The sequence below is a fragment of the Corvus cornix genome, chromosome 14 (genome assembly GCF_000738735.6).
Source record: "Corvus cornix cornix isolate S_Up_H32 chromosome 14, ASM73873v5, whole genome shotgun sequence".
NCBI classification, from domain to species: Eukaryota; Metazoa; Chordata; class Aves; order Passeriformes; family Corvidae; genus Corvus; species Corvus cornix.
In genome coordinates, this window is record NC_046344.1 from 16,055,881 (window position 1) to 16,076,718 (window position 20,838).

Below are 20,838 nucleotides of genomic sequence, written 5' to 3' on the forward strand. Positions count from 1 at the left end.
CTGGGGACAGTTCATATCATTGTATTTGAGACTTGTAACAAAATCTTGACTCCCCCATTGTGTCTTTTCTTCCTGTTAGGAAGTTCAGGAGAGTTGTAATATCCTGAGTATATTCTTTAAAACAGAATGAGAGCTTTAAATAAAAATAAAATTTAAAAAATAATTTAAATCTACCAAAAAAAAAAGAAAATATAGATCAACCAACCACAGACACTCCACAAGCTCCTGCTGTGTTAAATGTTGCAGAGAAATTCTCACTCACAACAGTGATACTTTCAAGGCAAAATACAGTAATATACCCAAATAAAGCCAGTAGTTACTTCTATGCCAGGTAGAGCTGCTACTGAAAACATTTCATCCTCTCTTGGCTACCTTTGTAAACCCACTGAAATTTCTCAGTGTCCCCAGGTATGGTGCTGCTGGGAGCTTGGCTCTGTTTGGGTCCCAGTTTGGGCAGATGGAAGGGCAGGAGAAGTGAGCAGTTCTCCAGGGCTCCATGGGGTGCCAGTGAGTTCTCTTCTCCAGCTGTGTTTGGCCTGTGCAAGAAGAAGATAATTTATTTTCCCATCACATAACAAAAAAGGGGGAAAATAGAAATAGAAATGTTTTAACCTGTCTGATTGTTTTTTAGTGCTTGGTGACTCAAATCAAACCTTGCTTTGTTTCTCTCCAGGCTTCTTTCACTCACTTTGTCATGGATGTAAGAAGTCACTGATCTTTTCTATCTTTTTTGTCTTTCTCCTTGTACGTTCTCCTTCTGTCCATTCCATCTCCACCGCACCCCTCCTGTTTGCAGTCTTGCACCTCCCAAAAGGTAGGTTAAAACACTTGAGTCTTTGCACTTTGCTTATTTCTGCTGTCTTTGGCTTGTTATTTTGTCCAAGGCCGTCACATATTCCTAACAGTGGGGCAGGAGAAGCAGAGCAGCAATCAGAGCACCCAGTTGCTGTGCCACATCTCCTGAATACCCTCCTGCAAAGTTAGTTCACAGCACCTGCAAAGCTGTAAGAGAAGGGATAGTGGGCCCAAGGAGTCAGCACAGCACTTCAGACAGCAATACACCTGTGTTTTCCAGAGTGGGAAAGAGTACTGTACATGGTGGGATTATGGTTATGGCTATAAAGGGCCATTACAATAAGAGTCCTTTCTACTCTGGAAGAAAAAGTGTAATTTTTTTAAAACATCTGAAATAGCAGCTCAGAAGAGCTGTTAGGTATCATCCCACATCCAAACCTGGTATATGCTGTTGCATTAGATGTGAAACAGTCAACCTTTTATCTTCTTTGGCAGCTTTCTGCAGTTAATTGGAAAGAATTTGGACTGATCCCAACTTGGCACACTCCTAAAAGTGACCTGTCTCTATTCATAGTAGATTATATTTATTTTTAAGTAGGTAGGGGTTTTTTAGAATCAAGAAGACAAGACTCTTTTTCTGTGTCAAGGAGGTCAGAGTTACTCAGCCATAGAGCATTAATGGTTAATGAAGTCGTTTATCAAGTCTTGGCCTGAAAAGTAAATCTTGAAGAACAAAACCCAGTGAGTGGATTGTGATACCTGATAAGCAGACAGCTTGGAAAGGGAAAGGCTGCCCTGTGAGTATTAAATACCACAGATGTTTGGGTTTGAATTCATGCCTTTGAGAATCCTCTGGCCTTGCTGCAGGTGCCCTGAGTTAACTTTAGTGAGTGATGCACACTAATATTTGTACTAATTTATAAAATCAAAGTTGGAATTAACTTCCTCATGTTTTCATCTTTGAAAGAACATCTTAAGAGACTTGGCAAAGCATGTTTCATACCATAACTTCTGTGTTGAGGATTTTACCTCTAATAAATCAGCAGGCTCTTAATCCCAGTCAAGCAAATCTTCAGCATCTGTGTATTATTTTACTGCAGTTAGGTTGTTCTGAAAGCAGCAGAAAGCCTTGATTTATGCTAGGAAGCAGTTTGGGTTTGAGGGGACTTAGGAGATGCAGGGTGTCTGTTGACACTGATCTGGACACAGGATTAGGTTTCAGGCTTATATACCATAAATTACTTATATTGCTATTTATGACTGAAAAGGAAATCTCCTTTTACCACACAGTTATGCCCTCACTGAAATTATGATGGATTTTAAAGATGATGCATCTCCTCTAAGATTTGACCCAAGCCAGAGAAGAGCAGGAATGTGTAATTCAATGAGTAGTCTTTGGAGTTGGGTATTTGTTGTTTTTTGAATAATACAGGGCACATTCACTGTGGCAGCTGCTGCTGCATGTCCCCAGCCTTGGCTTTACCTTTGGGAACTTTGAGGTCTCTGAAGCACATTGTATTAATGATATAGCTGGAAAAACAACGTTCTTGTGAAATTAGCAAATGCTGCTTTGTTAAACATTAATTGTGCTGGTTTTCAAATCTAATTTCTTGGAATAATAGCAGTTGAACAAGTCTTTCCAACATCAGCAATCATGAGAAAGTTGTCATGCTGATCCCGGTAACTGAGGAAAACACTAATGCAGGGTAAAATCTTCTGAATTTGTTCAGTTCTAGTGGTACACTTTAATGCTGTCCAAATTTACTGTTCTCTCAAGCTACAGTGTTTTCACAGATGACCCTGAAAGGAGTGGAGTGTGAAGGCTAAACTTAATTTTTCTCAATGAATATAAACCAAAACATTTGGATTTTTTCTTAGCCCACTCGGGTTCTGTTCATTTTCACTAATTTACTACTTTGAAAAGCAACTGCCAAACTGAAGGAGATGATTTTCAGTGTCATTAGAGAAATACTGTCAAAAATAAGAGAATTAATACAGATTAGATATTTGTAACTAGTTGCAATTTTCTGGAATCCCCCCCAAAAAGTTGTATTTTTGCTCAGCAGTGTGGAGTTTGGTTTAATAGGTGCAGGCTGTGTGTGGACACTTCTCAACACAGGGTCAGGTTTCGGTCTCAACCATGTGCAACTGTGATTTGTTACTGGGAAATAGCAGGTCATTTTGTTTCACATTCTTTGGCCACGTTCTTTGGTTTAACTAGAGGGTACCATTAAATATAAAATGATTTACCATGATATTCAAAGGGCAGGACCTGTATGCCTGGTTCAGTTTTAAATGGCCAATACAGTGGTAAATGCTTTCTAGTAAATTAGAAAGATCTGTTTGAAAAGGTGATATTCTATCTGCATGGAATAGTTGTGGAAAGTCACAGAGCACTGAAAGGGATGTGTTCAGAATGCTGCTGAACACAGGCTTTGAGTGGGGTTTGGGTAGGAGAGGCTGTAAATCAGCAGTTCAGAGTAGCCAGGAGAAGGAACAAAGGCAAAAGCAAAGATACCCTGAGTGTGAGAGCCTTTTAGAAAAAAGAACTGAAGTTTAGTTGCCCAAACAGCTCACAGAAGTGTGAAAAATGTACAGACCAGGTATGCAAATAATTCTGAGGCTTGCTTGAAGTGTAAATTTAAATCTGTTTTGATGTTCATTATTAACTCTTAGCCTATTTATCATCATTGCTTTTCCACTGGAAATTCATTCTAATGAACAGTTGACTGCCCTGAATATTTTTTAATTCCTTAAGTGTGGGGTGGGGGGAAAAAATCTTAATTTCTGCTGGACTGAAACCAAGGCTTTGTCTCTCAGCTCTGTTCTGTAGTGACACCAGTTTTAGCTGCAGACCTGACAGAACACAGAGGGTGAGACCTAAAGTAAGATTCTGGACATGGGGGTTCAAGGCTTGGCTCATGCTTTGTTTCAATGGATCTCTCCTTTGCCTCAGATTGATGTGTTTAAAAGTACAAATAATTTCCCTAGTCAGTGATACTGTAAGTTTTAAAACCCATAAATTGTTACAGCTTGCTTAAATAGAAGTTCCCACAGAAGTTCCTTGCATTAAATAATGCAGGGTAGCAATGCAAAGACTGATTTCATTCATTTGGCTAAAAGAAGCAGTAATTTTAGTAGTTTTTTGAAATGACCTAAGGAGTCACTTCATTCGAAATGCTGACACTAAGGCACCTCCAGTGAACTCCAGAAAGCAGTTCCCAGTGTCTCCAAGCAAGCACTGCTCTGCAGCACGGTGCAAATGCTGCTGATTTTTTGGTACTAGGAGCATGAAAAATTAAAAAGTTATATATTTTGTGTGTTTTAAGGAGTGAGCTAAGCTATCCAGATCCAGTATTGATCATGAAACTGAGAGAAATGTGTAATTGTCAAAAAAACCCCATCAGAAATAGGCAAATACTTGCACTCAAACCCTTGCATGCAGAGCAAAGTGCTAAAGCTTTATTTAACACCTGGCTGCCCAGTAATTCAGTGGCTTGTGTAAATTCTGTGTCCTTGGCTGTCACCATTGCATTTTAAGCATTTAACATAGACTGTGGAACATTTAATTAACATTTAATCCCCAGGCTCTGGATTTGTGTGCTTGTTTGATCTGAGAAATGAAGGCTGGTTAAGATGGTGGTAATTGTTACCTTCAAGTGTTTAAAAGCCGTGAATCAATCCTTGTAACTGTATCAGACCCTTCTGGGGGATACAGGGATTTCCTTCCCAGTATCAGTGTCTAGCATTCCTTAATGTTTTCAGGCTATCTGTAACCATGATCCCAAGAACATTTGTGGTTCTTAATGAAGTGGAAGTCATTGGTAATGACATGTTTCTAAGAGGTGGAACTTCTCAAAAGCTTCAAATATTTGCCTTGGATTAAAATTTCTTACCCTGGTGATACTGATCCCTCTAAAGTTTCTGAGGGGTTTAGGAATTCTCTAATCCCATGATACGGGCAGGACTTCAGAGGTAGAAAAAATACTACCCCTTCTTCTCAGGTCCTGGCTGTTTGTTTAGGTGTTCTCTGTCCTTAAATACAAGTGCCAGTGAGACTGTAACAAACAGCAAATACAAGGCCATGGTCATTTTTAGTGACTCAGTGTTGTGTCCTCTGTGTGTAAAGGTGCAAGCCACAGCTGCCATACAGAGGAACAGGTATTTCAGTCAAGCCAGATCTCTGCCCCTGAGTATGATGTTAAATTGCAGTAGTTTATTACCTTCACTAGGTCATGGCCGTCTAATCCCGTGGGCTGGAGCTTTGACCAATAATTTATCTACTGGAGCCTGTTAGTGTTCAGCTGCCTTCTCATGTTTCAGTTCTGTAATCCAAAACTTGTTAAATTACTGCTTCTCAATGTTTTGTATTGTATTTCTCAGGCAGAATGTGCACTTGGCAGTTCATGCTGAGAACTTCAAGTCAGAAATTGTCAGTGTGAAGGAGATGCGGGATATCTGGTCGTGGATCCCAGAGCGATTTGCACTGTGCCAGCCCCTCCTGCTTTTCACCACCTTGGAACATGGCTGTAGTCTGAGCAGGTAAGGAAAACCTTCCTCTCTCTTCTCTGCTGTAGGGCAGAAAGGAGCAACTGGTGAAGTGTTTGCTGGATTGACAAAAAGGACATGCTTAGTCAGAACTTGATCTGAAGAATATGATTAACACTGGAATATAAATGTGACAAATTCCTGTTGCTTACAGTATTTGACTGGGATATTTCATATGCCAGAATATTTTAAACTGTTCAAGATCAATTGGAAAAGTCAAACTTGGATCAGTTCACAGATTCTGCTAGTCTGAGTCTGGTTCTTTAAGGGTTTGAATGGTTTAACTCAGTGGCTGCTCTGCAGGCGCTTTTGATAGATAAACACATTCAAATTGGTGCAAGGAGGAAGAGAGCTGGAAACTGGAAATTACCTATGTGTCTGATTGGTTTGATTTTTTAAGTGAGATAAACTAGATATGAGTTGTCCTGGCACTTGGTACAGAAGACTATAACCCTGTAACTCCTAATAATGACTGTGCCATCAGCAGCTGAGGTGCTGAGGCTGGGAGTGACCTGCTCTCCCAGCCTCATGTGCCTATGAGGAAGAGCAAAAGGAAGCAAAGAGAATGCATCCCGGTTAATTTCCATGAACACCTAAAGCCCTTCAGACACAGGCATCAGTCCTCTAGGTTGTTTCACAATCCTTTAGGTTGTTTTAATTCAAAATGCTGTAAAATGCTGCAGTCGATCTAGGTAAGCTTCTAGTTATTCTTCAGACATAAACTGTACAGGGGACTGGGTAGAGAACAACTGCTTAATAGTATTCATTTACACTCAGCTGTATTATTTACATGGACTGTATAAAGTATTTGCAGGAATATTCTTAGTCTTCAGATGTTTTTTGCCATGGCATCAGTTGGAGGAGGTGGTGGTGCCTGACATGATGAGGAAAGGAGCTGCAGCTGGTGGCAGTCAAGTGCTCACTTGTTTGTGCTCTGCACTTCAGGTTCTATTCCCACAGCGAGGGACATGAACCAACTCTGCTCCTCATCAAGACAACAGCAAAAGAGGTGAGTGAGGCAAAAGACAAGTGATTAAGTTGGGGTTTGGGCACTGTGTAATGCTGTATTACAACACACAGCTGTTTACAATAAAATGAATAAGCAAGGTTTGGCTTTGGTTTTTTAAGAACCCATGCTTTAAATTACTCTATTTGTTGGTTATAGGACTATGCCTTCTTGGGTAGACCTTGCAAATCAGGTCTTGGTTAACTGCTTTTTCTCTTGCAAGTAGTGTGGAGTGATGGACTAGAGTAGCTCATTTTGCTCTTGGACAGACTGAAATGCAGAATCAGAGGGACAGAGTGGGAATTGTGCTAAAGTTATGATTCATAAAAGATATTTTCATTTTCTCAAGGACATGAGGAGAGAATGTAGCAGAATTTAAATGGTATGAGTAATGTTGAACTACATGATGTGAAAACAAAAGCCTTAGCTTCATCTCATTCTTGATTGGGAAAAAAATAAGCCAAGGAAGCTCTGAGAACCTGAGGAGGAGTGCACACAGGTGCCTTATTTCTGCTCCTGTAATGGTGGTGTTGTCTGTGCCACTGTACATGACTTCCAAATATTCTGTATATAACATTAAGCTGTTATTGCAGCCTGTGGGCTTTATTCCTGCCTGTATCTCTGCAGGATGACTGTCCATGGATAAGCCCATTTCTACTCTTATTTACATCTACCTAATGCTCACCCTCCGGGCCATTTCATAGTTCTGTGGTTTCTGGCCATTCAGGCCTGTGTTGAGATGCCAGTGGCTTATAGAATGTCCCTGGTGTCTACAGGGTAGAGGGGGAACAATTATTTTGCTTCTTGTCTTGGAGCCTGTCAAAAGTCTGGCTTTATAAGGGATTCTGGTTTTTATAAGATGGTTTGTTTCTTACCCCTCTAAAAACATGTATTAGCCAAAAAAAAAAAAAAAAGGAGAAAAATATGGGGAGTTTTGTTTCGTGCTTATGGATTTGGAGGGTTTTTGCAAAGGGTTGTTCATCCTTTATTCATATATCTATAGTTAACTTTTAGAATGAAGAAAATTTGCCTTCTGATTTTCTGCCTCTCATACGCATCAGGCACATCACATCAAATGGACTTCTGGGTCATTTAGATTTAATTCTAAATCTAAATTTAGATTTAAATCTAAATACAGATTTATCTATACAAAACAAATCTGATCTTCAGTAATTTTGTCCTAGGAGCTCTGCTTGTAATGCTCATGGAGGCTAATCAGCGAATGTACCTTAGAACAAATCTGTATAATCCTAATTGTTTTTCTCGTTTCTGTGGGAAAAAAAGCACAGATGCTTTCATCCCACTCTTGGAGCTTCATTGTTTCCTCTGTGTGCACTTGGCAGGGATGTGCATTGCTGGTAGCAAAAAGTTCTGTGCAAACAGAAGGCTCCAGAGACCAGCTCAGCCCTCGGAGGGTGCTTCTCCTTATTGGGAACTAGTGGCCCCTGTGTGGTTTGAGTGGCTGCTCTAAATACCTGAGCTAGTTCAGCACTAGCTTAGCTAAGCTGGCTTTAACCTACACTTTGAAGTGTAAGAAAGCCACCAAGGGCACTGTTTGACCAAAAAGTGTTCAGGCAGAGGTGCTCATACTGTAACTTGGGACAACACTGCTGCTGCGGATGCCAAAGTGAGGGAGTAGGAGTCAGGCTGTACAGGCCTGGAGTGATCTATGGTTTGGTACCTGGGGTCGTGTTAGAAAATTTCTCCCTTAAGGCATCAGCGGTATGAAATAATTTATGACACTCTTAGGATTTAGAGGTAACCACTGGTAGATTAAAGCAGTTTAAATCTGTCTTTAGATATAAGTACTTGTGCTGCTTTAATCTACTGATACAGAGACTCTGAAACTCAAACTAAACTTTAGCCTGCAGTGTTGGCCTCTGAAATGTCAGTGTCAGTGGGTTGAACACTCTTTCTCCTTCAATGGGAAGCCTGACTGTGCTTTCTGTGCCAGGTCTGTGGGGCTTACCTGTCCACTGACTGGAGCGAGCGCCGGCGAGGAGGGAACAAGCTGAGTTTCTTTGGAACTGGGGAGTGCTTTGTGTTTAGGGTGAGTAAAAATTTATTGTTGCTGCCCAGTACCAAGACAGAAACCCTGTACTGGTTAACTTCCACTTAAAGAGGCTGGATTACATGCCTTCCTAGTTTATAAAGCTTCTTGAACTCTTAATATGGAGGAAAAGTTTTGCTTGTAAGTTTTCTGGTGGCTCTTTCTCCCCTTGCACAGAATATTTTCTTAAAAAATCATAGAATCATCAAGGTTGAAAAAGATCTTTAAGATCATGAGGTCCAATCACCAATGCAGCACTACGGTCATGTTCACTAGTAAACTGTGTCCCCAAGTGCCACATCCACACGTTTTTTGAACGCTTCTGAGGATGGTGTCATGGTTTGACACTGGCCAAACGCGACAAAGGCCGCTCACTCACCCTCCCCTGCTACAGCTGAGCAGAGGAGAGAAAATTTAAGGAAGGGTTCATGAGTTGAGCTAAGGACTGGGAAAGAACACTCCAAAGGCAAAACAGGCTCAACTTAGAGGTACAAAGTAAATTTATTACTAACAAAATCAGAGGAGGGTAATGAGAAGTGAAATAAGCCCTTAAAACACCTTTTCCCCCTCCAACCCCTCCCTCCTTCCCACTGACAGCGGGTGGGGGGTTTGGTCAGTTCGTCACCCGAGGGTTTGTTCCGCTGCTCAGGGAGAGGAGTCCTCCCCCTGCTGCACCGTGGGGTCCCTTCCCACGGGAGACAGTTCTCCGTGAACTCCAACGTGAGAGTTGCCATCTCACGAGCAGCAGCTCCCTGCGACCTGCTGCACCGTGAGTCCCTCCCACGGGCAAACAGTCCTCCAGAAGTGCTGCACCGTGGGTGGGTCACTCTTCCACGGAGTGCAGTCCTCCGAGGCCAGGCTGCTCCAGCCTGGGAGCAGGGCCCGCTCTCTGCACCGGCTCTGCCCCTGGATCACAGCCTCCTGCAGGCATCCACCCGCTCCGGCGTGGGCACCTCCCCCAGGGGCTGCGGGTGGATCTCTGCATCCCCCGGGGATCCCCAGGGACTATGGGTGGATCTCTGCATCCCCCGGGGATCCCCAGGGCTGCGGGTGGATCTCTGCATCCCCCGGGGATCCCCAGGGACTGCGGGTGGATCTCTGCATCCCCCGGGGATCCCCAGGGGCTGCAGGGGCACAGCTGCTCCACCATGGTCTCAACACGGCCTGCAGAGGAATCTCAGCTTCAGCACCTGGAGCACCTCCTCCCCCTCCTTCGTTATCACAGAGGCGTTACCATCATCTCTACCCGGCCCAGCCTTGGCCAGTGCCATGTCCATCTTCAGAGCCATCAGGGACTGACTGCTGGACATGGTGGAAGCTTCCAGCAGCTTCTCACAGAAGCCACCTCTGTGGCCCCCCTGCTACCCAAAACCAGCCGTGCAAAACCAATTCAGATGGTCAATCTACCCCTTCCCTGGGCAGCCTCTGCCAGTACCTGACAACCATTTCAGTGCAGAAATTTTCAGGATATCCAATCTAAACCTTTCCAGGCACAACTTGAAGCCATTTCCTCTTGTCTAGCTCTTGTTCACTGGGAGCAGAGCCTGACCCCAACTGGCTCCACCCTCCTTTTAAACAGTTGTAGAGAGAGATGATGTAGAGATGAGAGATATCATAAGTTAACTCAGAAATTATTGCTTCATTTCTTCAACCACCTAAAAAGCAAAGGAATAAAGGATTTAACATCAGGCCTAAAAGACAGGTTGATCCAATCTTTACTGCTGACTGTGCAGGTGGAGACTGAGGGGCTGGAATGTTCTTTTCTGAGCAGAGCTCTGTAGTGTGTGTACACTAACGTCAGCTCTGCCCTTCTCTGCCTCTCTGCAGCTGCAGCCAGAAGTGGAACGCTACGAGTGGGTGATCATAAAGCACCCAGAGCTGGCCTCGACTGGATCAGAGACAGAAAACCACACCCAACCAGCTTCCAGCACCCTTTCTTCCAGCAGCATCCCCTCAGACCCCTCAGATCGCCTTTCTCCCTTCTTAGCAGCTCGGCACTTCAACTTGCCTTCCAAAACAGCCTCCATGTTCATGGCTGGCAGCAGCGAGTGCATCATTGTAGGTGAGTCAGTGTGAGAATTCGAGCACAGATCCTTCCCCAGCTCTTCCTGTCCACCTTCGATACATGGTAAATACACCTGACCCCTTTATCTATTTCAGTATTACTACAGGTAGAGATAGAATTGCCCAAAACCTGACGTCATTTCCCAACCAAAATTTTCTGTGGGAGAACTTGCATACAAGTGTTTTAGAGAAGAGAGTAACTCATGGCTTTATGCACAGCCATTCCTTCATACTGCCTAATTCACAATGAGAAGTAGTTCTCAAAAAGGAGCTTACTTTGCATCAAAAGTTTTGAAACACAGAGTAAACTATAAAACATGTTAATTCTCCAGGAACTTTATTGGATCTGTGGTGCTGCTGACTTTGGCAAAAGTCTGCTTAGTAAAGTTGTCACCTAAATGGGATTTACAAGGAACAGATCTAAAATCATAGTTGAGATTTTCTCAAAAATCTTTACTTGACATTTGTTAGGAGAGCAACCAGCCTGTAATTTCCTCTGTAATGTCAAGTGTTGGCTAATCTCCCACTTAGCAGCATGTGCTCTAATTCCATAAAATCATGGAATTGTTTAGGTTGGAAAAGCCCTCTAAGACCGTCGAGTCAAATCATTACCCCAGCACTGCCAAGGCCACCACTAAACCACGTCCCTGGGTGTCACATCTGCATGGGTTTTGAACACTTCTGGGGGTGGTGACTCCACCACTGCCCTGGGCAGCCTGTTCCAATGCCTGGCTGCCCTTTCAGTGCAGAAATTTTCCCAATACACAACCTAAATCTTTCCTGGTGGTTGAGGCATTTTCCTCTTGTCCTGTCATTTGTTCCCTGGGAACAGAGCCCGACCCCCACCAGGTTCCACCCTCCTCTCAGGGAGGTGTAGAGTGTCATGTGTCCCACCAGGTCCTCCTCTCAGCCTTAGGTAAGGGAGTTGCTTATATTTACTGCACTGTGGGTGGTAATAGAAGAGATACAGGCTTGGGTAGCAGAGACATAGAAGTGAATGTTGTACACAGCTCCAGCTGTGGACCAGAATGCTCACCCTTCTGATTCTTCACATGGCTTTAGTAACTGTTCTTTGACAGCTGCCCAGTAAGCAATTGGGAATCTTCCTTTTTGTTCTCCTAACACATTTCTGTCTTATTTTATTTTCGCTTCTCTGCGTTTTCTGACTGAGATCTTTGTGAACCTTGACATAGACCCACACATAACAGAAATGCTTTTAACTCTTATGTGTTTTATAGGGAATTAGAAGACCAAGCCAGTGCTGTTACTTACTGATCTTGTTCTTCTCCCAGCTTTGATTTTTGACTGCTAACAGAATTATTTGGTTTTCCTTTACTGGAGGGAAAATTTGCAGTTGTAGCTTCCAATATCCCCCAGCACTGAAATACAAATCTTAAATGCAGGTAGTTTTTGTTCTTACTGAGTTGCATTACTTTTCTTTATTATTATTAAAAGAAATCATCCAGTTCTGATATTATCATTCAAAACCTATGCATTTGATCCCATACTGTTACACCTGAAGACAACAGGCACTAAAGTCTTGGTATAGCTGTTTCCCGTGCCAAGAAATGCAGAGACATCATCACCCTGTCTTTGTCTCTTCCCAGGAGGTGGTGATGGCCAGGCTCTGTACCTCGATGCAGATCTGAACCATGGGAGAACCAGCCACTGCAACACTTTCAATAACCAGCCACTGTGCTCTGAAAGCTTCCAAATCTCCATCCTGGAGGTGTGGGGCTTCAGGGACACCATGAATGGTTGATGTGACTATCATTAATCAACTAGTTTTTCAGTTGTCCAAGGATTCCCAAGGTAAATTCCAATGCAGGAACTAAGTTAGAACATCCTTTCTGCTGGGCTCAGTGCTGCAAGTCATTCCTAAGTGGTGCACTCGGATGCAGGCCTAGTTGTTTACTCTTATTTTATTTAAGACAGGTCAAGGTGAAGAAATGTATCTGGTTAACTCCTTGTCCCTTTACCTCTAGAGATCTGTATTCAGGGACTGTTGGTAAAAATGAAAATGCGATGGGTTCAGACCCATGCTAGATGGATACAGATCCCAGACATGGGACAGGTTTGAGTCCACAGCCCCTCAGAGGCACAGCCCTGGCTGAGCTGTGCTGCAGAGCTCTGAGCCACTGGCACCAGTACCTGGCCTGAGCCAGGAACATCAAATGTCTGCTCACAGGGAGCACTAGTAACCTCAGATTTGACGTAGAACGAGTAGTTCATAAAATCACTGCTCTCCTATGAGCAGACTTTGTGCAGACAAATCAGTATCATTAAGTTAGGAAGCTCTTCATTCACACCAAAACCATGATTGTTGATCTTCTTACACAAAACCTTTGACATGTTCCAGTTGCGTTTGTTTGAGCAGTCTGCCTCTGAGAAAGGCGTCCAAGCTGGACAGTGTTATCTCCCAAGTCTTGATTTTGTTTACATTCCTGTTCCGTATCAGAATGATGACTTCAGAGTGACTCCCTGTGTCAGGCAGCTGAGAGCCAGAGAGTATCTGCAGTGCTCAGAAATATTCCTTTCCTCATCTTTCCTGGGAGCTGAAATGAAGCTTTAAATCTGAAAATAGCTGTGCTGATATCCCTGTGTGTTCAGGGAATTAGACATGGTGATAACCAGAACTTAATTCTCTCCCCACAAGTGAAGAAAGGAAGGCTGGAGGGAAATCTGGGAGTGAACGAGTGTCCCGGGAGAACTGGAGGCAGCACTGTTTCTCCAGATGTCTTCCCAGTGATGAGATCCTTGATGAGAAGTTAACAGTTTCAGTCCTGTATGTTGTGGCAGGGTTTGGGTGATGCAAAGAGGCTTTGCTCATTCCTGAGCATTCCTATGTTCTCTGCAGGCCTGCCCTGTGGCATGTGATGTCTGGAGGCAATTCCCCAGTGTCTTTATCCAAAAATTGCACTAGCTGTTGTGGAACTTCTCCCACATGAAGCACAAATACATAAACATCAATGAATAGTCCAGAGCATACAACAGGATGCCCAAAGCTTCAGTGAGTAACTCACTAGTAAGATTTATCACAACAGGGAAAATGAAGGGAAAGAGAAATTGCTGATTTTCTAAACAGTTCAATCTAAAAAATTGCTGTAGAGTGGGATTGCTACTTAATGTTATTGCTACTTAAGCTTAAAGTTCACTAAAAGGAAAAAATAAAAACTAATAATGTTAAAAGCTAGGCTGGACAGGGTCACATTCATATTCAGAGGTCAGAGGTGATGTTTTGGTCATGTTGGCTTGTCCAGCTTGCCAGCCTTGACAGTACCTCATGGCTTGGTAAAGAGTTGTCTCTTGCAGAGTATGTGAACAAACTCAGCAAAAATAAGATTTGCTGCTTAAGGTGCCATTTTGAATTTTTGTCAAAATAACTCTTTGAAAAATTATCCTATGTGCAGAAAAATTTAAAGATGTCTTTTGCACCATTTGATTTGCAGTGGATTCTCTCACCCTGTCTGAGAGTCAGCACTGGGCCTCCCAAGTTTTCTTCTCTCCCACGCTGGGAGTTCTGCCCAGTTGTGTTTTCTCAGGTTTTCCATGAGCTTGATTGAACTGCGAGAGGTAATTCCGTTATACTGATGTATTTTGATGTGGAAGAACTCAGTCTTATCTGGCTTTTTGCAAACACTGCCTGATGCTGCCTTCTATTTTTCCAAGCCACCCGTGTCACTTTGCCCTTGCAGGTATCCCACAAGCTTCCTCTGACAGAAGAAATCATTCCAAAAGTGTAGGTTCTCCTTAGTGTAGGTAGGATTTCAGTTTTGTTTGCATCTCCTCTTTTGAGCTAGTCTGAGGAGGTGCCCTTGGGAACAAATAACAAGTCAGAAACAGAATAGTATTAATTTCCAGATTGTTGTCAGAAATTCCCTGGAGCTGTGTGTTGGTAGGATTTGGGGGAGTGTAATGTTCTACTCCAAATGAATAAATTTTATCTGCAAAAACTTGGCTGCACCTGGCAGTGTGATGGGGTTGCCTCGCTCCCATCCCTGCCAGATGCCACTATGTCAATACCTTGTCTTAAGCCGTGTCTAAGAAACATTCCTCAGAAACATGTTCCTTTCCCTGCTCTGTTCTTGGTGCACAGTGATTTGGGTGTTTGGAATCCAAAATAACTCCTGGTTGCTCAGAAACTCATCATAGGAAATCAGTGTGAGAAGCCAAGGAGCAGTACTGGACACCAGGCACGGGATTGGTTTGGCTTGATAAAGCACTGCCCTGCCACAGCCACCCTGTGGGACTGCTCTGTGTGGTTTGAAGTGGAGTAGCCTGGATGAGCAGGAAGCTGCAGTAATCCAGGGAGAGCAGTTCTGCAGCAACTTCACACAGTCCTTGTGCTCAGTAAAAATGGATATTCCTTGTCATGTGCAAATCCTCAGCCATCATCCCCATTGTGGTTGTGAGACCCCTTAGAAGAACAGCGTTTTGACTTGGTCATCTTTCCAGTAGCAAAGAGGCATTTTTCCTGTCTGTGTAGTTAATGGTTATTGCTGACCAACTGTATATCAAAGTCTGAACCCTTTGTTTCATGCAAAGCTCTTGAGGTGGAGGCCACAGGCTGGTTTTGAAGACAATGACTACAAGGGGCATCTTATCAGAAAGTGGTTTTCTCAAGTACTCCAGCCATGAAGTGCTTTAGTCGGTTGTTACTTGCAGCTCTGAACAGCTGTTGAAGGAGGCTGTAGTCCCTGTTTGTGGTCCTGCTGGCAGCAGTGAGAGTGCCAGAGTCACAGGCTGGGCCTTGGGCTGGGAGCTGTGGGCTGGGCATTGGCCGCCACAGTTCTGTGAGAGCGTCTGTGTTGTCCTGAGAAGCTGCTTTTTGCTTTGTCATATTCCTTGAAGGCAGAACAGATTAGAAACTCCTGACATCAGAAACCTGACTTGACTGTAAATAGCAGCCAAGCTGTTTGCAGGCCACAGGAACTGTATCCAGCTGCAGCCAGGCTGGACAGACTTCACTGCACCTGAGCTGTCTTTCCTGCAGCTCCTGCACTTTGGCACACTCCTTCTTCTGATGAAGCACGTTAATCAGTCTCCTGTTAATAGAGGTAAACTAGCAAAGGGAAGGGAAAAACTCTCCTTTTCTCTCTGGTGACATATCTGAAGTCAAAATGGAGGGGGAGCCAGTACTGTTCTTTGAAGAGTTAAACCATGCCAATAGAGATCTGTGGTGACCCACAGAGGGGTGACACGTGCAGATCCACCAACTGCTCTTCGTGTGTGTATTGAAATTGTGTACTTTGTCCTTGGAAATCCATCTTCATTTTTGGTGGGGCGTGATCTCCTCTGCCCATAGGGACACTGATGCCACAGCCAGGAGCTGACCCACGACCGTGGCGCTGCGAGAGCTCAGCTCCTGCGAGTGACACTGAGTCAGGTTGTTGGGTACAGCCGAGGCGTGGGCACCTGGCTCTTCTGCAACTCTCTGTCATGAATTTCAGACTATTCATAGTCAGGTTGAGTGTGTGTGTACTATTTGGGGTGATGTTTTTTTCAGATGAGTGGTGATGTGCTGCTGAGTTGGTTTTCTACCCTATCTTGGAATCACTGCCCTACGTCAATGGTATTTTTGTCACTGTGCAGAATCTTGGATTATATTAAAGGTATTTGACTGTGGAGGCTGCTAGCTTTGTCCTTTGTTCTGGTCTTTTCCTTCCTGTAGAGCTCATAGCAAAAAGCACCCTGAAACTGAGAGAAACCTTGGAGCATGTGTTCTCTGACAGAACTCTCGCTGTGATGAGGTGGTTACACAGTTCCTGATCATTTTGGATCTCACAAGACTTCCCCGAGATCAGGTGTCAAACTGACTGTGAACTCTCTAGATTGGCAAATTCTGACGTGAGCTTTCTTCCCTTTGCAGGGCCAGGGAGCATGGTTTGCCCCAGCCTAGGTTTAAAATGGAGCTTAGGGGTGTCCTCTGGCCACCAACGTCTGTAAGTCACAATCAGACCATGCAGTTACCAAGGATGTGAATGAAAAATGTGGAATTCCACTAAATTTGGGAACTTAAACTGCTGTCAGGCTGAAGGGATTTGGGTTTTTCCCCCAAAAATCTCCCACCCCACTCTATCCACCTCGTACACAAATCTGGCCTTCCCGTGCTGCTGTACATTTCCAAGAGCAGAGCTGTGGTTTAAGGCAATGCAGTGTGGAAAAGGGATTGCTGAGCTGGCAGAAACAATTCCCAGATGATTCTCCAGCCAGCTCTGCACTGCCAGGAGGTTTGCTGCACAGGAAGCCCATGGCCACTAGAGGTTCCTCTCAGCCTGGTCTTGTGCCTCCATCACCGGTAAATCCCTCCTTGCAATCCAAAAGGGCTTTCTTCACACGGTTTCCAGAGGTGACCTGAGCCTTAAATACCATAAATCACAATTTTACAGCTCCCTTAAAGGCTGTAAACTTAATCACGAAGTGCTTAGTAGCAGGAAGGTGTAAGTGAGGGACCATGAGGAGCTGAGCAGTGCTGGCAGCTGTTTTGGGACCTCACAGCTGCTGTTAACCCAGTGGCTGAGACCTGAGAGGGGAATGTGCTTGATTGCATCAGGCAGCAGAAGTTTGGTGTCTTGCCTGGAAAGCATGGTGGTGGGAAGGTCCTGGATGATGTCTCAGGGCTGGTAGCAGCTGCAGGAGCCTGAACTGGAGAAGGAGGGCTGTGCTGTGTCTTGCTGTGCTGCTGCAGTGTGAGAAGAGCCTGATGTTTGCCAGTTGTGCTTTTTTTTCTGGATTTGTACAGGCTTTTATGTAAATGTCTCAGAGACACCTGCTTCCTTGAGAGATGTTTTATAACCAGCTGTGACACAACATTGCCTCTGGCAGCAAATTTCAAGGGTTTCCTGCTTTTTCAAGCCCCTCACTGGGTGTTTCCAGCCCTGCACTGCTATCACCCTTCCCAAGCACTGCTGTGGGTGCAGAGCCTGTGCCTGAGCCGCTGGCTGGGTTGTGGCTCCGCTCCTTGGCTATGCTCTGGTGCCAAAGGCTGCTGCTGACTGATTTCAGACCACACAAACAGCTCTTGGGTGGAGCTGGGTCCGGACTTCAGCTGGGGAAAAGCGGAGCGTGTTTGTTCCTGCCTTGCAAACCTGCTGCTGGCTGCTACTGGGCAAGGGCAGATAAGGCACCAGGACTGTCAGCCCTGCCCTGAACCCTCCCATTGCTGACACAGCTTCAGTCCGTGGCCTGCATGTTGAGTCACCTCCCTTTCCATGGTTAAATGTCCTCCAGAGTTATGGCTGTGCCCTCTATGTGCCATTGACTGAGGGGTTTCTGACTGGGCTCATCCTCCTGATCCATCAGCCGTGAGATGAAGGAGGCAGCTCTAGAAACCCATGGGGAAAAGTGAAAGCCCAGCAAGCCAGTGATCAGTACCTCATCCCCCCAGTCTGCATGATGCTCTGTCCCATAAATGACTGGAAGTACACGTTTTCAATCCATGAGCATTCTGGCATTGGCTGCACCAGCTCAGCAGCCCAGCTGGCTGCAGCCAGAACTCTCCCGCTGGCGGTGGCTGGGGCACAGCCTATTCCTCTTCCTTAAGCATCCTCCTTGTGCTGTGAAATCCTCCTCCTTAAACTTCTCCAGGTTTGTGTGAAGACCCACTCTTGCCCCCTCACTCTGTGAAGCTCTTGGCTGTGCTGCAGGGAACCAATCCCCCTCCCAGAACATTTTTTTTTTCCCTTTTGCATCCTTACCTGCTGCAGGGGTCTGAGTACACTGTGCTTGGCACACTCAGCTTGATGAGGCTCTGAATTCAAGCCCAAGAAAGACCACAATTCAAACGAGGTTGGTGGCTCACTGTGAATCCTGAAGAGCAGCAACTTGTCCAGTTTTGTTCAAGGGAGGTTTAGGGCTGAAACTCCACCAGCTGTCACTGCTGAGCTGGGTCGAGGTATACATCCATGGGCTTCTTGCACAGCAAATCACACCTGGCTGAGGATAGCTCTGCCAGCTCCAGCAGCACAAGGCCAGTGGCCATGAGGTTCCTGCTGAGCTGTGGTGCCCTGCAGCCCAGGTTCTGGCAGCCAGCTGGCAGGAGGGGCACATCTGCATCAGTCCTTGGCACCCCGGAGCTTTGCCATGAGCAGCTGTGTGTCTGTGGCACAGCACTCCACAGCCACCCGCTCCCCTCACCTGGACCACAGGGTAACCCTTGGGCACGCTGGAACAGTGGAACTGGGCTTCCTCTCTGCCTCCACAGCCAAAATGCTGCAGGACTTCCCCATGGCCACACTCAAACCAAGTTATTGGGGAAAGGGGCAGCAGTGTCTCAGAGATCTGAATTTCCCCAGGTTTGGCTGCCTGTTTCACAGAACCGGGCAGCGAACTCCAGCACTGCTTCCCACAGGGAAGGGCTGGGGCAGGGCTGGAACCCTGCTGGGGAGCAGAATCCCGCCCAGTTACCCACCCCTGAGCCAAAGCCAGAGGAAAATGGATTTCAGCAGTTCAACAGCTCACAGAAATACTTGTGGATGCTCCTGTAAGGATCTGCCTAACCACCAGTCATAACCCCTCTCTCAGGCTGATTAGACTTTTCTTGTTCTCCAGAACACCAGCCACAGCTCCTGCAGGGTACTGTGCTCTTGTGGGGCAAAGCATTTCCCAGAGTCATGGCTTTCCTTGCAGCCCACCATGTGTTGTGCCCCAGGGTTGACTCCAGCTTGGAAACTGAACTCAGCAGTTCAGCTGAGTTCAACTTAAGAACTGCAGGGCCACAGCTCCCAGAACTCCTGAGACCCATCCTGTGCAGGTCTCCTCAGGATGGCTTGCTTCCCTCATGAGCAATAACAGACTCACGAACAGATTTTTGAAATTGCAGAAGTGGAAACCACAGGAGGAATAACTGACTCACTGAGGAAATCTTATTAATGTCTTTGACAGAGCCTTGGGGTGGAGGCAGGGGCAAGTTAGGGCTTTCCAAGGAAGTGTGGGAGCACCTCTCCAGACCAGCTGCCTGCCTTGTGCTCTGCCCTCTGACAGTGTTGGAGATGCCTCCAGCTCAGGCTGGCCTCTTGGGGAGCATTTCTAGCCCATATTTAGGAGGGAAATGTGCTACTCCTTTGGCTGGTAGGAGCAGATGTTTGCTCCGGCCTATTCTCTGGATCAGAACTGGTTCCAGCTCCTGGGCTGTCCTGAGAGCTGTTTGCAAAGAAGAGGGTCCAGGGCTGCCCAAAGGAAGTGAAAGGGCAGGCTCTTGTCCCACAAACCAGCACAAACACGCTCCAGGCAGAAGCTTTTGGCCTGAATGGTCTCATGACCTCTGCCGAGGTCCGTCCCTCATGCGGCTGGAGCCCGCTTGCTGGGGCTGGATCCGTGTTTCCTTGTACACACAACAAGGGTACACCCCAGTCAGCTCCTGCCCTGCCTTTACGCTGGTGTTCTGAGGCAGGGAATGTTTTTAAGGGTTTAATATTTAATCTGCACCCTACTGAAGAGGAGAACTTGTAGAGGTTACAAGAGCCTGGGAGATGGCTGCTCAAGGTCCTCATCCTTCCCAAGCTCTGTGTTTCTCCAGCCTGGGAGGTTTTCAGAAGGGCGGTGATGTGAAATCCAGGGATGTGAATCCGTGTGAAAAGCCACTTGCCAGGGATGATGAAAGGCATGATGAACATCCCCCTCCAGGCAGGAGAGCTGCACTGCAAGCACGGGGAAGAGGGAAAACCGTGAAGGTTTGAATTTCTGGGCAGTTTTCTGCAGAAACACTGCTCTGGGTCACGCAGGAGCAGCCGTGTCCAACAGCGAGCCCTTGTGGCCCCGGGCACTGCCACAGCAATGCCCGTCCCCCTGGTCACACCAAGGCTGTGGGACCAGCTCTGCTCTTCCTTATGCATGGGATAAGGATCTCCCTTCTCCCAAGGCTGCAGAAATGGGGATTATCCAACAGGTCCCACTTGATGTCTGGAGCTGTCCCCTGAGGAGCCCTGGCCCCAAACAACCCTGGTGTTCTCCAAAGGACCTTATCCTGAGCCCATCCTCCCTGCTGCTGGTCCCTCACTATCACCAAACAACCACGGATGGATCTGTCCATCCCCCATCCTGGGGGCCAGAAATCCCTATATCCTAATCCCAAATGTTCCTTGCTGCCCTTCCTGCGGGCTGTGCACGCCCAGGGCTCCCTGGTGAGATCCAGTGCATCAAGCTGCCGCCTCCCCCGCAGCGGCCCCAGCCGGGAGCTCCGTGCCCGCAGCTCCCAGTGGGATGCAGAGATCTCCATCCGAAGGCTGCTCCAGCACTCAGGAGCTTTCCTGCAAGCATGGAAATGGGGAGGGAGAGCTGGACCACGAGGATGAGAAGTGCCCAGGGAACAAGCAGTAGCTGGGGTGAGCCAGTGCCTCAGCAGATATTACTAATACACATGCACAGGCATTCTGAA

General features: G+C 45.9%; 1 protein-coding gene across 11 annotated transcripts in view; it reads left to right on the top strand.

The window, feature by feature from the left end:
• TBC1D24 (TBC1 domain family member 24) overlaps positions 1-16,098 on the top strand; it is a 32,311-nt gene extending 16,213 nt beyond the window's left edge. For 10 of the 11 annotated variants that reach the window (XM_039560198.1, XM_039560208.1, XM_039560203.1 and 7 more), the window contains 6 exons: positions 797-814; positions 5,179-5,337; positions 6,289-6,352; positions 8,304-8,399; positions 10,227-10,461; positions 12,071-16,098. In XM_039560198.1, the coding sequence (XP_039416132.1) occupies positions 797-814; positions 5,179-5,337; positions 6,289-6,352; positions 8,304-8,399; positions 10,227-10,461; positions 12,071-12,225 (727 nt within the window). In that variant the 3' untranslated portion in view covers positions 12,226-16,098. The remainder of the gene's footprint in view (positions 1-796; positions 815-5,178; positions 5,338-6,288; positions 6,353-8,303; positions 8,400-10,226; positions 10,462-12,070) is intronic. The other variant, XM_039560209.1, reaches the window with a different exon arrangement.
• The last annotated feature ends 4,740 nt before the right edge of the window (positions 16,099-20,838 follow it).